The sequence below is a fragment of the Phaenicophaeus curvirostris genome, chromosome 3 (assembly GCF_032191515.1).
Source record: "Phaenicophaeus curvirostris isolate KB17595 chromosome 3, BPBGC_Pcur_1.0, whole genome shotgun sequence".
NCBI classification, from domain to species: domain Eukaryota; kingdom Metazoa; phylum Chordata; class Aves; order Cuculiformes; family Cuculidae; genus Phaenicophaeus; species Phaenicophaeus curvirostris.
This window is the reverse complement of record NC_091394.1, coordinates 36,498,063-36,518,543: the sequence shown is the minus strand read 5'-3', so window position 1 is coordinate 36,518,543 and position 20,481 is coordinate 36,498,063. Positions and strand designations below refer to the sequence as shown.

The 20,481-nt window shown below is 38.9% G+C and overlaps 1 protein-coding gene across 1 annotated transcript in view; it reads left to right on the top strand.

Moving 5' to 3' along the window:
- The window catches only part of CAP2 (cyclase associated actin cytoskeleton regulatory protein 2), a 69,693-nt gene that overhangs the window by 22,536 nt on the left and 26,676 nt on the right, over positions 1–20,481 (top strand). Inside the window, exon 4 of the mRNA XM_069853678.1 lies at positions 8,970–9,047. Coding sequence (XP_069709779.1) covers positions 8,970–9,047 — 78 coding nt within the window. The remainder of the gene's footprint in view (positions 1–8,969; positions 9,048–20,481) is intronic.

Sequence of the window (20,481 nt, the reverse complement as noted above, 5' to 3'; positions counted from 1 at the left end):
GAACTTCCTTCCATGTTCGCACATTTTGTTCGAAGTCTGGGATCCCTCCAAGGTGATAAAAGTGGAAGTGAGGTTACATGAAGATGATTCTGGCACTTCTAGCCTTTGAGTTGCTTTCAGGGAGCTCAGAGGAACTACTTGGCAGAATGAGGTGGATGATGTCACCAATTGTCCTGAAGGGTATGAGAAGCAGAACATACACAAAGCATTTCAGTGTAAGAACCTGTACCCAAGCTCTCCCTCTAAGGATAGTGCAGTTTCTTAGAACCAGATGGCTATCCAGTCCTTATTGAAGGAATTTGGTATTTGTCAGGTACAGAAAGTCAAGAAATCTTCTCCTCAGTAGGGTGCCCAGTGAACACTGCTAGAAGAATATTTATGAAGTGATACCTCAATAAGTGCTATAACCTTTGTAACCTACAGAGAGAAGCATCTGTACTTCCTAGAGCTTGTATTTGTTAAGTCAAGGACACATTAATGACATCCTAAAGCCTGTGAGATCATGAAGCCTTTTCTGAAATTTCCTCAGCATGCATTTGGATCTTCACAGAGAAGGGCTTCTGAGAGGAGAGCTGAGGACAGAGAGCAGGACTGCTTAGCAGGAGACCTCAGAGACACAACAGCCCATCAGAGAAGTAATCAGAGTGCCTGCAGCCAGTGCTGGCAAAAGCACATTTGTACAGATGACAATGAGTCACAGAGATCTCAGGAACCTGTGGTTGTCTGATGTGCCCATTTACAGTGTGTGTTCCATGTAGGAAATGCAGGTTTTCATTTCCTCAGGGGAATGAGGTCTCTCCACAAAGAATTCCTTGACACAGACAACTAGGCCTTCCAAAGAATTCTGAACTCAGATGCCCATCAAAAAAAGAAAGAAAATTGAATTTAAAAAATGGTTGATCTTGTTAACACCCAAAGTTTGGACACCCGAAGAATGTAGCTCCAAGTAAGAGCAGAAACTATCACCTTTGAAAGTCTGTGAAACTTCGATGTACCACAGTTTCTATTATTTAATGAAATCTTGAAGCAGACTGGTTTTCTTCTGCCACCTCTCTTGGAGAAGTCTACCTGCTCTTGCAGGCTAGTCAGGATGCAGAGCTGTAACAGCTCTCTCAGGAAGATTGCGGCTAAATGCTTGTGCAGGCTGGGGTGCTTTCTCTCCACTTTTTCATAGTATAACCTTTGGCTTGATACAAAGGATATTCACATTATGTCATTAGTAAAATTAATTTCCCCTGGAAAACTACATACTTTTCTGACTTGTCATTCTTTAATGGTGTTAGCCTTTCACCTCCAGAGTCCTGGGGAAAAATTGGAGGCAGATCAAACCCAACTGATCGCTATTTGCTATTAGTGATGCCCTATAGCTCATAAAATATACTGTGACAGTCTTTGGTTATTAGAAGCTCCAACCAGCAATGGTGGCCTAGTATAGATTTAGTGATGCATCCTCTGCAGTGTAGAAAAGCCATTTGTTCTTATGATGTTTTTATGTTTGTTCTTATAATTTTGGCCAGTTTCATTAGCTGGTTGTTTCTATGATTACCACTAATAACACATTATTAAGGCAGTACATGACAGCACAATTTCCACACAGCTGACTATCAGTTTTGGGATGTCCAGTCTATAGATAAGCACCAGGGACTAGAAGATCAGGTGTTGTAATGTGCTGAGAGCATCTTCTACTAATGTGGAGTTCTTTAAGTGTTGATCCATGACTGTATGCTGTGCAATGAGAGAGCTTTGAAATCTCCAGCAGGTGACTAAATCCTTGCAGAAGACAGAAGTCTGCAATGTAAATGTCATACTTGAATTCCTGAACATTTTCAAAACCACTCAGAAGAGAAAGATATTGGGAAAAAAACCCACCCTTTAGTCTGTAATTAGATCACACCTTCAGTAATGTGTATACTATTTTTTTTTTTTTGACAATTTTTCTGTGCTGAACCCTTTGGAATCCCTAACTATCAATACATTACCTGTTTCTGGAACTTCCATGTAAAAATTGGAATTAACAGAGGTTAAGATAGTTGCAGATTTTTGGCAGTTGTAAAAGAGATTCATGAAGAATTTGTGAATCTGGAAGACATAAAAGCAGTCTGAACTTTAGAAGAGCATCAGCTACTCAAGAGCTTTGGTCTGGACTTGCTATTCTTCTCTGTTATGTGGAGGTTGTTAGAGATGGTTTTGGACAATATGATCTCCTACTGCTTCAGTTGCCCACAATGGCCCTGCAGCCAAGTATTTATATGTTTGAAACAGAGACAGATGAACAAAATAACTGACTGCTGCTGCTACAAAAGTAATAATTAATTATTTAACAATACTGTAATTTAAAAAGTATTCATAAGGTTTTAAAGTTAGCAATCCCTTGAGATCAATCAGAACAATTCATGTCATACAAAACTGGGAGAGCTTACAGGAAATTCTGTAGCACTGGAGCTAATGTTACCGATGCAAAAGATGCAGAACCTGTATATTCTTCATCCAAGGCAATAATTTTGTAATTAATGTAAAAAACAAGTGTTGTAGCTTTAAATATACCTTGACTCCAGTACACCTGTGCAGTTCATGTTTCATACAGACAAATAAAATGGAAGCAATTATTTACCCCAAACAATTCTATCCACCTGCCTCATGTCATTAGCACTGAAAGATGATTAAGACCGATATGGTTTGAGCCCCCAGAAGTAAGAGTTCTGAGTGGTTTAAGTCACAGAAGAGCTTACTAAAAGGTAAAGTTAATGAACCTAGACACAGATGCTACTCTATATAACAACAAATAAATAATATTGGCTAGCACTGTGCACAGTTGTATGACACAATGTTTAATAGACTGGCAGATACAAACTGCTATAGAAATCAGCACTGATATAACCTTAGATTGGTGCCGGACAGGCAGTAGAAGTGCTGAGAGATTTTATCAAAAAATCCCTAATATAGACATAGCCACGGAGGCTGAAAAACACTTAAAAAAGCACTAACAGAGGACAGCTGATTGGTGGTAGTCAATTGTATCTGTCTGAAAATAGAAAAGACAATATCTGGCATGGTGTCTGGCTCCATCAAAATCAATGGCAAATATCCTATTGACTTCAATTTTGACTAGAATTTCAACCCTGTTTTCTGCATGGACCAGTAGGAGAAAGGTGACAGTTTTATATTTTCTTTCTTTTCCCTTTTCCTGCATAAAAAGTGCTCTGTTTGGAGAGCTGCCACTGACCCATCAGCATTTGGCCCAGTTTTTAAAAAATCTCTATTGGCCAATTAGCTGTACGAAATAAATACTGTCTCTTCAGTTGGCCTGGATGGTTTCTATGGCAGCTCCATACTTAATCTAAACTTCATTCTTTTTCCATTTCTTGCTTCTCCCTTCCAGCCACTTCACCACTTCACTTTGAAGAAACTCTTGAAAGCAGAATGTAGAAGACAAACTGTTTCTCTTCCTCTGGCAGTACTGTCCCTTTTTGGGAAAGACTGAGGTCTTTGCCCATAACAGTGAAGCTCCATCTGTAGTTGTCATTTGCTGTCAGTCATTGTTGTCTTTTGCTAAACCCAAAGGACCCAAAATTATTTCTGCAGAAAGTACAACTAGAACTCTGGATAACTAAATCCCATTTCTTTTCCCTTGTGTCCTCTTTACTATTTTGTTTCAGAATAAAGCCATTAAGTATATTTTAGAAATCCAAAATGTACACAGATTTGTATTCTGATTTGTAAATTATCACTCGTAATGTTTGCATGTATATATATGCAGATGTGTATAATTCTGTAAAAACAGAAGTCCAGTGGATTCTGAGATTTACATTATGCTTTTCAGAGCTATGACTGAGGAAATACATTATTATATATATAATACTATTTGACAAATTTGATATTACCAGGTCATTAGGGTAACTTTTTTGACTAAATTTCATTAGGAAATCCTTTGTTTCTCTTCTGTTTTAGTTTGGTTGGTTTTTTTTTAAAGACTGAATTTACTTGTAACTTGAGATTTGAATGCACATGGTTGTTTCTTCTTGTAATTTGCCAACCCGTTGTCATGTAAATAATACCTATATTTATTGGGGCTTGGATACCAGAGCGATGGACAACTTAGATTGAATAAAACATTTAAAATGAGAATGAGACAAATCCTAAAATCATATCTTGCTTTTGAGAACTGAACTTTGCCGAAGCAAACTAGTACTTTAAGCTTCAGATTCAGTGCATGTATGTCTACTCAGTCTGAAACAGTGCAAGCTTGGTTGGAATCCATACTCACTCTACTTCAAACAGGTCAGAAGCATTGTCACTGTTAGACACCTCTCGCAGAGCCTCTGGCAATTATTCAAGCCATGGCTTCTGGAAAGTATCAAAAGTTGGCATTGTATAGTGACACAGAAAGGTAAACCAGTTGCTATTAAAAAGATGATTTCTAAATATGTATGATTCCTACATTAACTTCTGCAGGCTTAACTGTACAGAGGATTGTCTGTGCTGTTACCACAATGGTGACGGGGAGGTCACTCACTGTAGTCAGCCACAGGTTTCAACAGGCGTGGAATTGGTCTGACATTGCATACGTGTCAGGCTTTGGCCCTTCCAACCATGCCAATTGCCTAGATCATCTATCAAACACACTTGGTGTAAAGGATTCAGACACTTTATTCAACTCTCTTCTGATGGGGAAACTGAGGTGATGTATGGAAGGCCACATGGCCCTGACATTCAGGTCCACAGTCACAGACATCTCCTCCAGCCTCTAGAACAACCTGCTAAAAGCAAAGTAGGAAATGCTTTGAGGAACTTGCTTCCTTCAAAATATTTACCTCAGCTGAAGAATCTGTCTGATGATTGTTGTGTCCATGCATAATCCCAAGATGCCAAAATGATTACCTGAAGTTTTTCAGTGTCAATTATGTGCTGCTCCAAAATACACCCATTTCTATCTGTCAATAGATGTGTGCAAGTTCATGTTCTAGTCTACTCTGATAAATTTACTCATGATTCCCATACATTTTTGACACTCGGGCTTCGCTACTATCACTCATTATAATTGAAAGAGTCTCGATGATTTGTTCTGTGTCAATCTTTTGGCTGAGCCACACAAGTTGTTGAAAAAAATTCTGCCCCCTCCCCCCGCCCCGGTACATTTTCACTCAGTCTTCACTGGTTATGGGGGTCTAATTAAAGAGTCATCTTCCTATAAAAAAGTAGCGTTGTATGCTTCGTGACATGGCCTGCCAGAATAGAGGATAGAGGAGGTAGCAAACATTTCAAAGACTACAAGAAAGAATTGGAGTGGTGGTAGACTGAACTAACACACTCTCCATGAGAAGAGGCTCTTCTATTACTTTGATGGAATGCATGGAAAGTAGTACCAAATGCCTTGGAACAGTAAAACTCAGAAAGCCGTTTTTAATGCTGTTGGAGAAAGAAGGAAAGTAACTGCAGCAGAAGTCTTATAAAATTCTGCTTGTCAAATGCAAAAACTGTGTTAGCATGATCCTTTGATGAAGACTTAAATTCAAAGCTGAGAGATGCGAGTGCTCGGATCCCTACAGAACTACAAGATTTTGAGGCTGAATAAATTTTGGGTCTACAGCACAAGCCTTGCAATCAATATCTAGTCCACTGACCACCAATGTTTCCAACTATAATAAATTTAGGATAATAAGAAAATGCAAAAAGCCACATTTTTAATGAACCAGAGGTAACTCCAAGAGTATTACTAATTGCTTGGGTACCCTCAATAGCAGATGTCTTAAAGGAAGCTCCCAGATATTTTGAGAAAATGTCCTTAGCCACACTTTGCTGTGGACGAGGAAAAGTAATAAACATAAAAGCGTAGTACATATCTGGAGGAGAAGTACATCCCGATTCCACATCCAACAACAGTTTTAACATCAGTCAGATGAGCAAGACAATGGTACGGACAGTTCTGTAGCTCTACTAAAAATCTTTTTCCATATCCATTGTAGAACTGCATAAGCTCTTTTCACAAGGTCACCTTCCCATCATTTATACTTACATGTTCCAGTCTTCAGTATTTCCAATTAATTGTGTTTATGTATTTTTTTAAAGTACCAGGGAGGGGAGGAGGACTGCTACATTTTATCCTAATCATATTACATGAGCCAACAGAGTTGTCTTACTCTTCTCAAATCATGACTGAGTCCTCCTCGACAATATTAAAACCTCCTAACTTTATGTTGCCCACGACTTTTATGAGTGCACACTTAATTTTTCCTCTTAGGACACTTATAAACAAATTGATGGTTTCTAAAATTTAGTTCCTGAGAAACACAGCTAGCAACATTCCTCTTCTCAAATAATACCACCTGTAATATATCCTATCATTGTGTTAGTTTAACCTGCTTCTTATCCGGCTTAAAAGTTTTTTATACTACTTTGCATCATTTCCACTTAAAGAATGACTTTTTGATGAGGTCCCACAATAAGCAATTTATATAATATCCAAATATACTAGATCTGACACATTATCCTTGTCTAAGAAACTGAAAACTCTAAACAGTCCCCTAAAATAATTATTTTAACCCCATTTTTAATTTTCATATGTATTTTTAATCATTTGTTTCAAATCCATTCTAAATCTGCATGGTGCTTATGTCAAAGCAACAGACATGAAATCACTTTACATGCTTTTTCCTCCTCTTCTTAGGCATATTTTCCAATCCGTCATTGCATACTTCTGTAATCTGGTACTATCTCCAGATGATATATATTTAAAAAATCTTCTACTTGTGCTTCCATCTGCCAGTACCTTCAGTACTCTAGAACAAAGATATTATGGACCCAATGATTTTATCACACTAAGCTACATATATTTGACTTCCCTTTCAAGTGATGTAATTCCTATTGATTTATCATCATTCTCTGTAGAGAGAATAACTTTCAATATAACTTTTCTCCTTTCAATAACTTCATGTGCATCAACTTCCCTGAAACTGGGGAAAAGCATTTATTCAACGACAGGTAACCTATACATCAAGAATAATGCCAGCATACCCAGCTTACCCTTCAGGTCACTGCCACGGCCTCACTTCATTACTTTCTTTCTTTATTGTTCCAATAGCTAAAAAAAAATACAGCTTCATTTTACTTTTCTCTGCAAGATACAGTTCAGCAAGGTCTACATCCATCACTCCTTTGCTTCTATATTTTATAAAGCCTGAAAACAAGTTCACCTTGATAATCAAGGCCTCTTCTCACTCTCTGAGGGGTTTGTACCTTTTCTTAGTATCTTGCTTTAGTTATTTATTCATATGAAGGCTCTAGCCCTTTCCTACAATTTCTCCCTCCTGCTTAGTACACATAGATTATTTGCATTCTAAATGTAAATCCATCCTTTCCCGCATTCAAATCATTAAGTTCCTCAGACTTCATTCACTGATTTTTCTAGAAGTTTGCCATTCTGAAATACTAAGCCTTAGCTATAGATGTATTTTTGTCCATCTTGCAGTTGAAGAAGAACTAAATCCATTCATAATCACTTCCTCCTACCACAGTAGTTTTTGGTTAGCTGTTGTGTAAGAACCTCCTCACACAAAAAACCTAAGCTTAAAATAGCACACACTGTTGTTTATGAATTTCTGTACCAAAAAGTCAGTCTTCTGAAATATCTAAGAATATCTAAACCTTGCTATTATTGATGGTATTTCTAGCTATGTCTGGAAAATTTAAGTCTCCTATGTTCATACAATTTTCCTGATTATTTATTTCTTTATCTATTTATAGAGATGATTACCCTCTTTCAAGTCTCAGCCTGTCAGACCATAATATCCCCTTCTCTCTAGATACTTTCCAAGTTAGGGCTCTTTTACCATCTTCCTTGCTGTGATTTTCATCCTAACAGATTATGTTTTATTCATGCCATCACTTTTTAAGATGAATAAACAAAACTTGGATGTTTTACTTCACTACAACTTCAAATTTTCAGACTTTTATGTATTGTAAGTTGCATCCACATAAGCCTGTATATGAAGTTCCTTGTTTTCTTTTTAGATTGAAGAAACCCCAAGTGACAACAACATGAGCTTCCCCACCCTTTCACAAAGTGATTATAAATGTACCTATTCATATTAGATTAACTTAAGAGCATTTGATTTGGTTTGGGTTTTATTTAGCAATATGCAGTAGTTATGAATAATTCTTTTCTATACCAATAATACTTTCTCCAAGTTATTTCTCGTCCACTTTCATATAGGTATAGGTGATACTGAAACAGTGATTAGATTCTAATCAATGTGCATCATTCATAATGTACAGAAAATGTGTAGTGTTCAAAAAACCCAAAAAAGACCAGTAATCTGAACAGCATGGAACACTGGGGAATGTAGGGATTTACCTCCCATCTACACTGTTAGCATGTAAGCATGCTGTCAGATGCAGCTTTAACCTAAATTTTAGAGTTCTGTGAGGAAAAATAGCCCCAAAATCTTCAGCCACCATCTCTTATAGCTATTTCTCTTAGGGTCTGCTCACAGAGGACAGGCAAGGAATGAATTACAGCATAGCCCCTCAGCAAATATACCAAGCTCAAATCTTCTTAAGCATCACTACAGCCTGGGTTACAGTTCAACAGAAAGTTTGCAGGCTGCCATTCTCAGAAGTAGTAAGTTGTTATCATGCACTCAAGTACAAACATTGCCATTAGAATGCCTAGACAACCTCTGAAGTGTTAAAACTATGTCCTCCTGTGACTAATCTTATAAATGATAGCCAAAAGACTGCATATCAATTCATTTTATTTCCTATCTGAAGAAGATAGGGAACTTAACCTTAGATTTCAAAAGAATTTATAGCTAAGCCAGTACTGTAATACATTTCTTCCAGTCAGCGTTGCTGTGATTTAGATGAGAAGCAGCAAGAAAGATTTGAGCCGTCACACTTGACTTTGAGCTGTCAAGAAGAGGTATTGGAGGTTACGGGCTGAGGTTTAATTTATATTCCACCTTTTGTTACAGGCAGAGATGGTACGTGCGGCTTTCCAAGCTCAGAGATCTTTCCTGGTGTTAGCATCACAATGTCAAGAGCCTCAAGAGGTAAGAAAAGTGACCTAGAGTTTCAAGAGGGAGTGCATTAAAAAGACTGTGTTCCCATATGTTTAATATCTGTCCCTACATTGGCTTCTATTTGCTACTTTATTTCTACAGTGCACTTGGACGCTTGCTTTCAGTGTTATTAGCAGGGTGCTGTAATATTCAGAAAGCCATGGTTCAGAGTTAAGAACCTTTTCTGCACCAATACCTGTAAGATCATTGAAGAGACACCAGAAGGCTGTGCTGCCGTTCAGCAAGACCAGGATGGGCTGGGGAGCTGGGCAGGGAGGAACCTAAAAAACTACACCAAAGGCAAACGTAGGGTCCTGCACCTCAGGAGGAATAACCTCCTACACCAGTACAGGTTAGGGGGTGACCTGCTGGAAAGCAGCACTAAGGAGAGGGACCTGGGAGTCCTGGTGGACAACAAGTTAACCATGAGCCCTCAATGTGTCCTCATGGCCAAGGCCAATGGTATTCTGGGGTGCCTTAAGAAGAATGTGGCCATTAGGTCAAGGGAAGTTATCATCCCCCTCTTCTCTGCCCTAGTGAGGCCACATCTAGTGTATTGTGTCAAATTCTGGGCTCCTCAGCTCAAGAAAGACAGGGAACTACTGGAGAGAGTCCAGTGAAGGTACACAAAGATGATCAAGGGCATCTCTCCTGTGAGGATAGGCTGAATGAGCTTGGTCTGTTTTTCCTGGAGAAGAGAAGACTGGAAAGGATCTTACTTATGCTTATAAATGTCTAAGGGGTAGGTGTCAAGAGGATGGGGGCCAGACTCTTTATAATGGTGCCTAGTGACAGGATACGGGGCAATGGGTACAGAGTGGAACACAGGAAGTTTCACTTGAACATGATTTAAAACTTTACTGTGAGTGTGGCAGAGCACTGAAACAGGCTGCTGAGGGAGGTTGTGGAGTCTCTTTCTCTGAAGATATTTAAAACCCACCTGGATATGCTCCTGTGCAACCCGCTCTAGGTGAACCTGTTTTAGCAGGGGAGTTGGACTGGATGGTCTCCAGGGGTCACTTCTAACCCTCACTATTCTGTGATTCTATGAAACGAAAGGAGGTTTCCACTTTGCAGCTGTAAGTGAGATAGTGTTTCTCTGGGAGCTGGAAATGCCACAGTATGGAATTGCTTTTTGCTAGCGCCCCAAGGATTCAAAGATGGGGATAAGCTAGTGAGAGAAAAATCAGTACTAGCCCATAGGCTCAGTGTTGTCCAATTCTAGAAGGAAGGCAAAGCATCTTGTCAAGAAAATGAAAAACATTTTATATCAAGTTGACTTATATACTTGTTTTAGTGGCAACTATTTAAATCCTCCCCTCTCAACTAGAATGCTCAGGGAAGCTATGGAGTTGTTATGAAACCTCATTTGTAGTTTCTGGAGAGCACAAGGTTTCAGCCAATAGCACCGTATCATTCCTGGGAACAGTGATCATGTAGCCCTTCTGTGGGACCACCCTCAATCTTCCTTCTTGGAGTGTGCAGAGAATGAAGACTTCACTCGTATAGTGTCTCTACAGCCTTTACTTCTGTCTTTTTTCCAGTAGCTCCCAGCTCCATAGCTCATTAAACTCGATTTTCTCAAATCAGAACTCCCTGCCACTGGTATGAATTATTGAATTTTTGCTGTCATTATTGTTCTTAGAGACACAAATAAAAAGTTGTCCAAATTAATATGCTTAAATGGCAAATGGTACTCAAGGAAAAAGAAAAAGCACAGGTATTCCAGGCAAGACTTGAGATTTGTAGAGTTACAAGTAAGAAGATCTTTTTCCAGCTGTCCCTGATCTCAGAGAGTAAAAGTGGGTCATGACTCTCAGAGAACAGGCAAAATTCCCATTGGTACAGGCCTCAAGCAGTCATTTATATTGGCTATGAATACAATCGCACCCAGTGGCCCACAAAACTCTTTGTGCTTGTGGGTAAAATATTCCCCAATGAACAGTTTCTGATGGGCCATAATGTAATGAAATGTTCTCACGTGTTGGTGTTGCCCCAGCTCCAGTAAGAGTAGACGCTATGGTTCAGCCTCCTGTGCTGATGTGCTATCAGCTTGATTTCCTCTGCTTTTCAAGTGAGAATGACAATGGCCTCTCCCCACTTTTACCCGTACAACTTTGTGACCTCAAGTCAAGGCTTTCAGATTTTTTCAACTGCAAAAACTTTCATTTAAAAAATGGCAACAAAGCAAGAAAAAGAATAGATGTAAAAAGAGATTCCCCAGCAATCCAGAATGACAGTTACAGAAAGATTAAGAAAAGCAACAAATAATAAAAACCTTATCATAAACATCACCAGAGCTGGCCATGTGTACCCATATATCTTAGTTGCATATAACCAGACTTGCATAGACTTCTGCAACTTGTTGAAGGCAAGAAAGTATACTTTTATCACTTAACTGTCTTTTAACACCAAGGAAATGCCACATGATATGTTTGTACACATCGTTCCAAAGTTAAAATACCAGGAATATTACAGAATAAAGTTCCTTTCTCAGAGAGAACAAACCCATTCCAGTGACTTAAGTTTTTTTAACATAAAGACAGTTAGGTGCACACTTTTTATAGGCACTGAAACACATGTTCATTATTTTTCTCTTGTTTGCACATTTTTTTTTCACAGATACATTCAGCTAAATTATAGACAGACCTGAATATAATTGAAGGCTGCCTGTTCTGTGCAACTTGAACAGTGTTTTCCACTGCAGAGAGTGACAGTTCGAGGGACCAGGCTTTTATGTCTCTGTCTTTGTGGGGAATGAAATCCTATTTTAAAGCCACATTGGTTAACTGTTTGGAAAAACCTAGTTATCAGCTAATCCAGGAGAAGGAAAAAGGCAGGTGTCTCTCCTCGCCAGGACCTTATTGATGCAATGTCATCTGGGCTCTAGTTGTATTTACAGCCTAGAGCCATGGAGTCAGTGTGGAATCCAAACAGGAAAGCTAATCATTAGTGTATCAGAATGCACAGAGTAGAGAAAAGCAAATGAAGATGACAGCATATCTATAAATGCAAGAGAAAAGAGAGTAATTCCATCATTCAGCTGTCTAGACTGTTTGCTTTATAATGTAAAGCTGTGAATGAGCCAGCGAGTTGCGATTATGGCATAGTAGCTTTGTAGACATTCAGAGACAGCGGTGTGGAGACTGAGGGGATTTACTGAGTTCCTGTCATGTTGGGATGTCATACATGGTGCCTTTAAAAAATAAAAAAGGGAGGGGAAAATGCCCTGGAAAAATAAATTAGCTCAGCTCTCGCAGCTTACAAACCAATGAATAAGGAATTCAAACAAAAAGAAAGCTCCTATATGTATAATAATCCTTAGAATTTTTGTGCTCAGCAAAGAGAGAAATGTATATTGTACAAAAAGCAGTGTTTTTTTCCCCTCAATGAAAATGTTGAAGCCCTAGTATTCATTTAGCCCTTTAACTCCTGCTATGAGTCACTAGCAAACATTTTCAAACAGTTAAGCTTGCTGAAGTTGCTTGTGCAGGGTTTTCCTTCTTGTTAATAGCACTGATATTTTTTTCATTTGGAATCTGTTGCAGTGCACAGCCTTTATTATCTGTATATGTGAAAACAGTTGGAGCCAAGAAGGTAATTCCAGCTGGCATACCAATCTAGCATCAACTGCAATAAATTACATCGCAGAGAGCATGTTCTGTTACTTTTTATGGTCATGTTCTATATTTGTATGTGCAGTGGAAGAGATCCCATGACCCCCCTGCCGGCTGATAGTCCTGTTTGTGTGTGTCCCAGCTAATGGCTGCTGGACACAGGCTCATTCAGCAAGATGGAATTCTTCAGTTCATCCACTTCTTAGAAATTATTTTCTGGCGCCAAACTTCAAACAGTAAAGCAAAAAAAAATGTGTATTGTAAATTGTTTACTATACATGCGAGAGTAAAGATAGAGAAGAGAAAATAAATTAGGATATTGCTATATTCTCTGAGAAGTTGTTTAAAAAGGTATTATGAGACCATACGTTTACATGTTGCTCGGGTGATTCAGAAGATACATTCCAACATAAACATTCGCAAAACATTATGAAATAGTTTGGATATGAATTTGCAATTCCCCACAGTCAAGTACAATTCAGATTGAAACATTTTTATTTTATTGCATAATAATTTTAAAGTTATTAGTGGTTTTGAGCAAGTTTATCTGTTTAACTTTTTTTTTTTTTTTACTTTATGATCATGAATACTAATGTACGAGATCACTGCTCAAAGTAACTGCACTGGATTCGCTGTGAGTGGTCACTTAAATACTGTCTTCTCTTTATGAGTTGTTTCATTTCACTTTAAGATTTCAGACAATTTAAACACTTGCTCTGAAGGCATTGTCTCCATGCTGAAAAGTAGTTAATGAGGTACATTTTTTTTTCTGTGAATCAATATAAACACATGCAGGATGAGCACAGTCATGGTAATAAGAGCTACAAAAAGATTTAAATGACAGATGTGGTTCAGACTATAAATGATTATGTAATTTCTCATTAAAAAATGCTGAGTTCATATGACTGCTAGAGCTCATGGATTTAATTACTAACATTGTGCAGACAAACATTCCAATTAAATACCTAGCTTAAATGTCGAGATTCTATACAGAGGTGGGAGCAGAGAAGTGGAAGAAAGAGAGGTAAAGGAGGGCTTTCCCTTTTTTTTCCTAGAAAAGGGGGGGAAAAAACCTGCATTTGGAGTTAGACTTTGAGCCATGAGAACTAATCCTGAGGGTTGTAATTTTTTGTAGTCAAGCAAAAATATCTGTCGTAGGAACAGAACAGTTGTGGCAATTTCTTTGAATACAGGGCTCATTCTCAGATTTTTTTTTGTAGAAATCAAAGGTGGAGATTTAGTTCCCTACTCCCTGTCAGTGTAGGATTCCTCATTTTTTTCTCTCTTCCTTTTTTGAAGTACTTCAGTAATAGAACTCCTGGGACTTCTTATTCTGCATCCTAACAGGATTTATTTTCTAATTTCCTTGGCTTCCTTATGTCATTCCATTTCCCATTACTTTTCTTCATATTTATTGGGATCACCTTACTGTTTTCCAAAAATATGAAGAGCAGAGCAGGATGCTCTTCACGTTGTTAACTCATTACTTACTTATGCAAGAGAGTTTGAGCTATGTTTTGCTGCCATTCTACTCAGCTGACTGCTGCAAACCTGCACCTCTGTATCTAGAAATAGCTTTAAGAGTAATTTGGTTCAGTCCTTTTAAGGTCCTTAGGTCCCAAACTTACAAAAGGTGCCAAGAGAGACATGGATAGAGCCTGAGAATCCTGAGTTCCAAAGGAAACCCCTTCCCCCTTCTTGTTCTCTGAAATCTTGCCAAAATGTTGACATATTTCTGTTATCAGCAAGCCTGCAACTGCATGCAATGTGGTCACAGCCACAGTGGTGGACCAGCTGATGTTTTTCAGTTGGTAGCCTGCTGCCTTGCAGTGTTTACAGGCTCCTTTTTGGATATGATTACAAACTGCTACTCAGTTTCAGGTCCCACTTAATCTTTGATTATTGCCTCATTGTACACCTATTGCCAGTCTCCTGGCAGCTGTTATCTTAAAATTTTGTCTCAAAGGCACTCGACTGCATTTAATCAGTGTCAAACTCGTTATGTTTTCTGATCATAGAATTGTAGAATCATTTAGGTTGGAAAAGACTTTTAAGATCAAGTCCAACGGTTAACCTAACACTGCCAAGCTCAACACTAAACCATGTCCCTAAGTACCACATCTACATGTCCCTTAAATACCTCCAGGGATGGACTGCACTACTTCACTGGGCAGTCTGTTCCAATGCCTGACAATTCTTTCCATGAAGATTTTTTTCCTAATATCCAATCTAACCTCCTCTAGTGCAACTTGAGGCTGTTTCCCCTCGTCCTATCACTTGCTGCTTGGGCAAAAAGACCAACACCTACCACGTTACAACCTCCTTTCAGGCAGTTGTAGAGGGTGTTAATGAATCCTCTCAGCCTCCTTTTCTCCACACTAAACAACTCCACTTCCCTCAGCCACTCCTCATAAGACTTGTGCTCTAGACCCTTCATCAGCTTCATTGTTCTTCTCTGGACTTGTCCCAGCACCTCACTGTCTTTCTTGTAGTTAACTTCTATAGGTATCCTTGTAAATAGTCTGCCAAAATTCCCAGGTCAATAGCCTCTGCAATGAAAAGATGGATGCATTTAAGATTCAGTTCTGGCCTAGGAGCAGTGCACGTAGCCACAAGAAGGCCCAGAGACACCTAGGGATCCAGGGAACTCAGAAGGGTTATGATCAATGCCACATCTCCCAGCCTGTATGGAAGAGAAATACAGCCGGAGATGCATATTACCACACACCTCTAGACTGGCTCACACCAACACCAGCAGGCACAGACTCTCCAGCAGTTCATGTTCTGTGCAAGAATCGGGTTCCAGAAAGCAAAGTCTCCTTGCATTGGTCTACTTCAGTAATTGGACTAACAACAGCATCACCTTATAAGGAAGACATTATTGAAAATCATAGTCTACACCTTGTCTAGCTCCTCGTTTGACATACCTGCTAAGCAATTCTGGGGATCCTGCAGACTCTTATTGGAATTCTGTTGTGTCCAAAAGTAATGTACTAAAATCACCAGGCAAGTTTTCAATCCCTGTAGCAATGTTCATATTTAAACTGTGCTATGTGAGATCCCACTGAGTTATGCTGATGGGACACTCCCTTTCCCATTAAGTATCATAGTCTTTATTTCTGCTAAACACAAATCCAAAACGGTACACCCCTTTCTATGTGCTACACAATTGTTTCCCAGGATTTCTGGACTGTGCATGATCTTCAAAAAGGAAAGCACTAGAGATGCATCTGACTGAAAAGCAGGGGTTTTCAGTTCATGGGTAACTTAATGTTTTTCTAATTTCACTTAAATCTAAATCAGGCCACAACCAATGATTTTTACATTCTGTAACTTATGCAGACTGCCAGACTGCTTATGGAACTGGTGAGTCTTACACTTTGTCCCTGGGGAGATCTCAGGTGAACCACATGAATGGCCAAGGCTGGAAGCCTGCACCACCTAGCATCCCTGTCCTGCGACATACTCCATGTGGCTAGTTGGCTTTAGCAAAGACTCATCAGATGTCAGATGTTGTGAACAAAACAATTGTTGCTCATCAGAACACTGTTTTCTTTGCTGCCTGGAATGCCCAGGGCCCCACTGACACGGACTACAATCATAGCAGCAAAGATTGAGGAGCAGGGAATCAAAATGCTGAAAAGAGTTCATTAGTGTAATTGTTCTTGTTGATAAGGTGTGGGATGTTGCCTCTGTACCTAAAGCAGGAGGACCCTTCCTTGTTGAATATACTGCCCACAGAGAGCTGTAATGGACAGGAGAACAATATATGCAGCATTCAAGTCCATTTAAAAACCAGCTAGAGCCCTGGCCAAAAGCATTGGGTGTGATTCTGCACCGCTGTAAACTGATGCATGCAGTTTGTATCAGGCGAGGATTTCTTCACTGGTTAGAAGCTATTTGTCTTTCATGTTCCTCACCATTTGTCCTCTATTGGAGTTTACATTTCAAAATAAACCCACAAATGGCTGAACTAGTAATTTTTCATGTGGCATTACAGTTTGTTCTTCCTTGTTTCTTTCCCTGCAAAGCACAAAATTGCTGCAGCTAATATTGGCTGTTAGATAGAGAATTTATGTGCTATCTAAGAGGAATAAAAGCCAAATACCAATTAAGTCACTTTGGAAGCACACAAATGTGTCTAAGCTTCTGTGCTGATGAAGCTGACCAGACATTTCTGCAGATTTGTCTCTCTGTGTCATAGTCCCGCTGTTGTGCAGCAGTGAGTTGAAGTGGCAAAACCTGTACTATTGACAAACAAACCAAACTCTGGTGACACCACTGTGTTTAAGATCTACAGACTAGGAAAAGAAGCCTAGAATAAATTAATGTCTCTCTGTAGTTAGTTAGGAGGAGACCTTAGAGCCCTGAAAATATAAGAGTACTAGAGGGTCGTGAATGTAGTGACCATAGAGAAATATCTCACTGATTGTCTCTACTGCCAATTAGAAAATGTTTGCAGAGAAAGCACTAGATGAAGATGCAACAGGTTGCAATGCAATTTTAAGAGCAAAACTGTTGTACCAGAAGTGAAACACTTTCTGCAAGGAGAGATGGAGATAGCCGGTGCTAAAATATTGACAGCCACCAACAAAAGCTGGTAATATTTCACTATGGGAGTAACAAGGAAAAGAAAAAAGAAAAGTAGGCTTTTGAGGAATCTGGAAGCAGCATTGGGAGGCTCAAAGTTACCAACTAGCTTAGATCCATCTTTGGAAAAAAAGTGTATTTTCTTTATACTTAAAAAAAGAGGTTATTCCTCAGCCTAATCTGAACACTGATTCTATTCAGGCTGTTGATACACAGCTACAACAAGAAGAAAGACAAACCTTTCTTATACAACATACCTTAAAAAAAAACAAACCTAACTTTAAAATTTAAAGTCTTCTTCACAGATTACCTTTTCCAGAATACAAAATAGGGGAAATTACAGTTAATCTAAAACTATTTTAGTTCTAGAAATATAGCCACTCATAAGAGAAATGCATCTCACTGCTGATCACTGAAACTACCAGTATCTTTTTCCTGTAGACACAGGATGGGCTTCTGCTCATCAGCATTACCTGTCAAGGTAAGTGTGTTATGCCTTTCTAGGCTCTCTTTACTGTAAATGGCAGCACCTCTAGAATGCAGTCTTCACATCTATGAATATCTTCTATTATATAGTCTTCTAGCATCTATTAATAGGTGGAAAGAATTCCTAGGAGACATCTCTTTCTTCATTTACAGCAGAGGGAATCAAGCCTTAGCTGAGAGCAAATGCTCACCTTTTAAGTTGTTAGCACTGAGTGTAGTACATGCTATCCATGATATCTTCTGTCCCTTGCAAGGATCAAATGAGGGATGGGACTCTACTAGACTCTTTGCAGAAATAATGATTGTGTCCACATTAGTGTTTTAGTTCACAGTGGGACTATATTTTTCCTTCAGATCAGCCCCATTCTACGCTGTGATTCACACTGTAGAGCACTCTTAGAGTGAACAAAATGGTTATCTTTCTGATGAAGTTAAATGGAAGATACACTCCCAGATAGCACCTAAACCATCATTTACAGCTAATCCAAAATAGCACACCCTCCCCAAAACATGTATATTGTGAATGTCAAGACCTCGGCACCAACTGTTTCACGCTACAGAACCATTCCTATTAAGCTGCACTACTTGCCAACATATACAAAGACAGCTGATTCAAATCAAATCCATGTTTCAAACTTGCCTGTGAAAACACAGTGTAAGTATGATGGAGATTTTGAACTGACAGAGGAAAATAACAGAACTGTAGACTATAGAATAAAGGTTGCAGTCATGCTGTTCTGGTTGCGGCTGAGTAAAATGAAGGGGCTGCTGATCCCAAATGCTTCCCCTTTCTTTTACTCCTCCTATGCCAAAGGTTGCCACCCCCTCAGTTAGCATAAGTTAAAAGGGTATTTGTTCCCTCGCCATATCTTTTTCAACCTATTAAGGTCAGGTTGATTTAAACACTGTAATGGTGAGGTCTGAATTGTATTGCCACCCATCAACATAAAAATTCTTTAGTAAACAATCTCACCCCTTAAAACAATGTAAGATTAGCTTAAAAATACAAAAGATCTTTTAAAACTGTATTTATATTTACCTGCTGGGTTTTGTGCCTTTGTGATTCATGCTGGCAGGTTTCTGGATGACAATGGTCCGGAGAAAATACCCATTTTCTCAAATTAAAGCTGAGATTTTCAAGTAAAAGCTGTCTCAAGCAGCCAAAAGTTTGAGCAAGCCACTCAGTTTAGTGTGACTTCACAGGCAAATCACAAAACCAAAAGTCTGGCCATTCTCCTGAATTAAATCCATATGCTCGAGTCCTGTTAAACCTGTCATGTGGGGGAGTTCTTGTGTGAGTATTACAAAAATGTGAAGGAGAAGAAAGTCCATTTGGTGTGGTCTTTTGGAATTCTGGTGTGCCAGGCCCTTTTATGAGACTGGGCTGAGCCTTAGGTCTCTAAAGCCATGCTTTGAAGTGCATTGTTGCATGTTGTAACTTTTTTGGTGTGTTTTGGCTAATCACTGCAGTAGTCTTAGTAGCTCTGATTTTCTAATAAGAATTATCAGACATGGATCAAAACTGGCTTGTTGTTTAGGTATTAATATTTTAAAAGACCATCTGGGTTTAATACTTATTTAAAATGGGCAAGGGCATAGAGGGAATTACTTTTGATATTTCTAAGTTGTGCCACTGTTGCATTTTTAAATGTTTCAGTGTTATAATAGGAATGGTGTTTATACAAAGACTCTTAAATTTCTTTTAAACAACTGTGCTGTGTCTTAAATGACAAGAAATCTTATCTAGCACATGCCAAAGGCATGCTGAAGATTTTTCCAACAGCTCTGATTCATATCCTTGAATTAATTTTTTCTTAGAGATACAACATGGACAATCATTTTATTAACAACCAGCTGTTTTAATATTCATTGCAATAAAGAGATTATTCTTCTAGAACCCTCAGCACAACTGGTTCTGCATTGTAGAGCCAAACAAGACTGATTACTGCCAGAATTAATGAGCCTTTCTATACCCATATGCCATATGCACTATAATTCATCTGCAGTTTAATCACTAACTAAAAATTTATAACTGACTGCAAGGAGACAGGAATTAAGGATTCCTTGCAGGCCTGTATTCCTTTGTGTCCAGCCCTTACAGAGAAACTTGGATCACAAGAACCTTGCACAAGCGCACACACACACATTTTGTGCAGCTGGCCAGCAGGCATTGCAGAACAGGGCAAATGCACAGTGAAGGGAAGGCAGGCTGTACTGTTCTCCCAGTACATCTCACGTGGGACACAGCTGAGCAAAGCCTCAAGCCCTTTGTTGCTCTTTCTCGTGTCACTACCGTGCCAAGTAAATAATTACTTTGAGCTACCTTCCTTAGCAATATGTATTTCACCTTTAAAACTCCCACAGGGCACTTTTTCTGTGAAATCACATAAATTCACTACATTTTTCTAAACAGTTGATTCACTGGACAGGTTAATTCCTGCGTTCTAGAAATTCTGTCAGTACTGCTGACAGAAAACCCTCACAAAAGTGGTTGGGAGTTTTTCCGCTAGAAGGAGGAGGAGATGTGGATCTTATGGGACCATTTGGGAAAATGTTTGGCCCTAATTTTGCCTTCTTATCTGTAGATATCAAAGTTTTCTACGAAAGGAAACAGCTATATTAGCATCATTTCATATACAGGAAGCTGAAACAGAGAAAGGTAACACAGCTTTTCCAAAACCTGATGATAATTTGGTGGGAGAGCTGCATGGAGAACCCCCATTTATGAACTC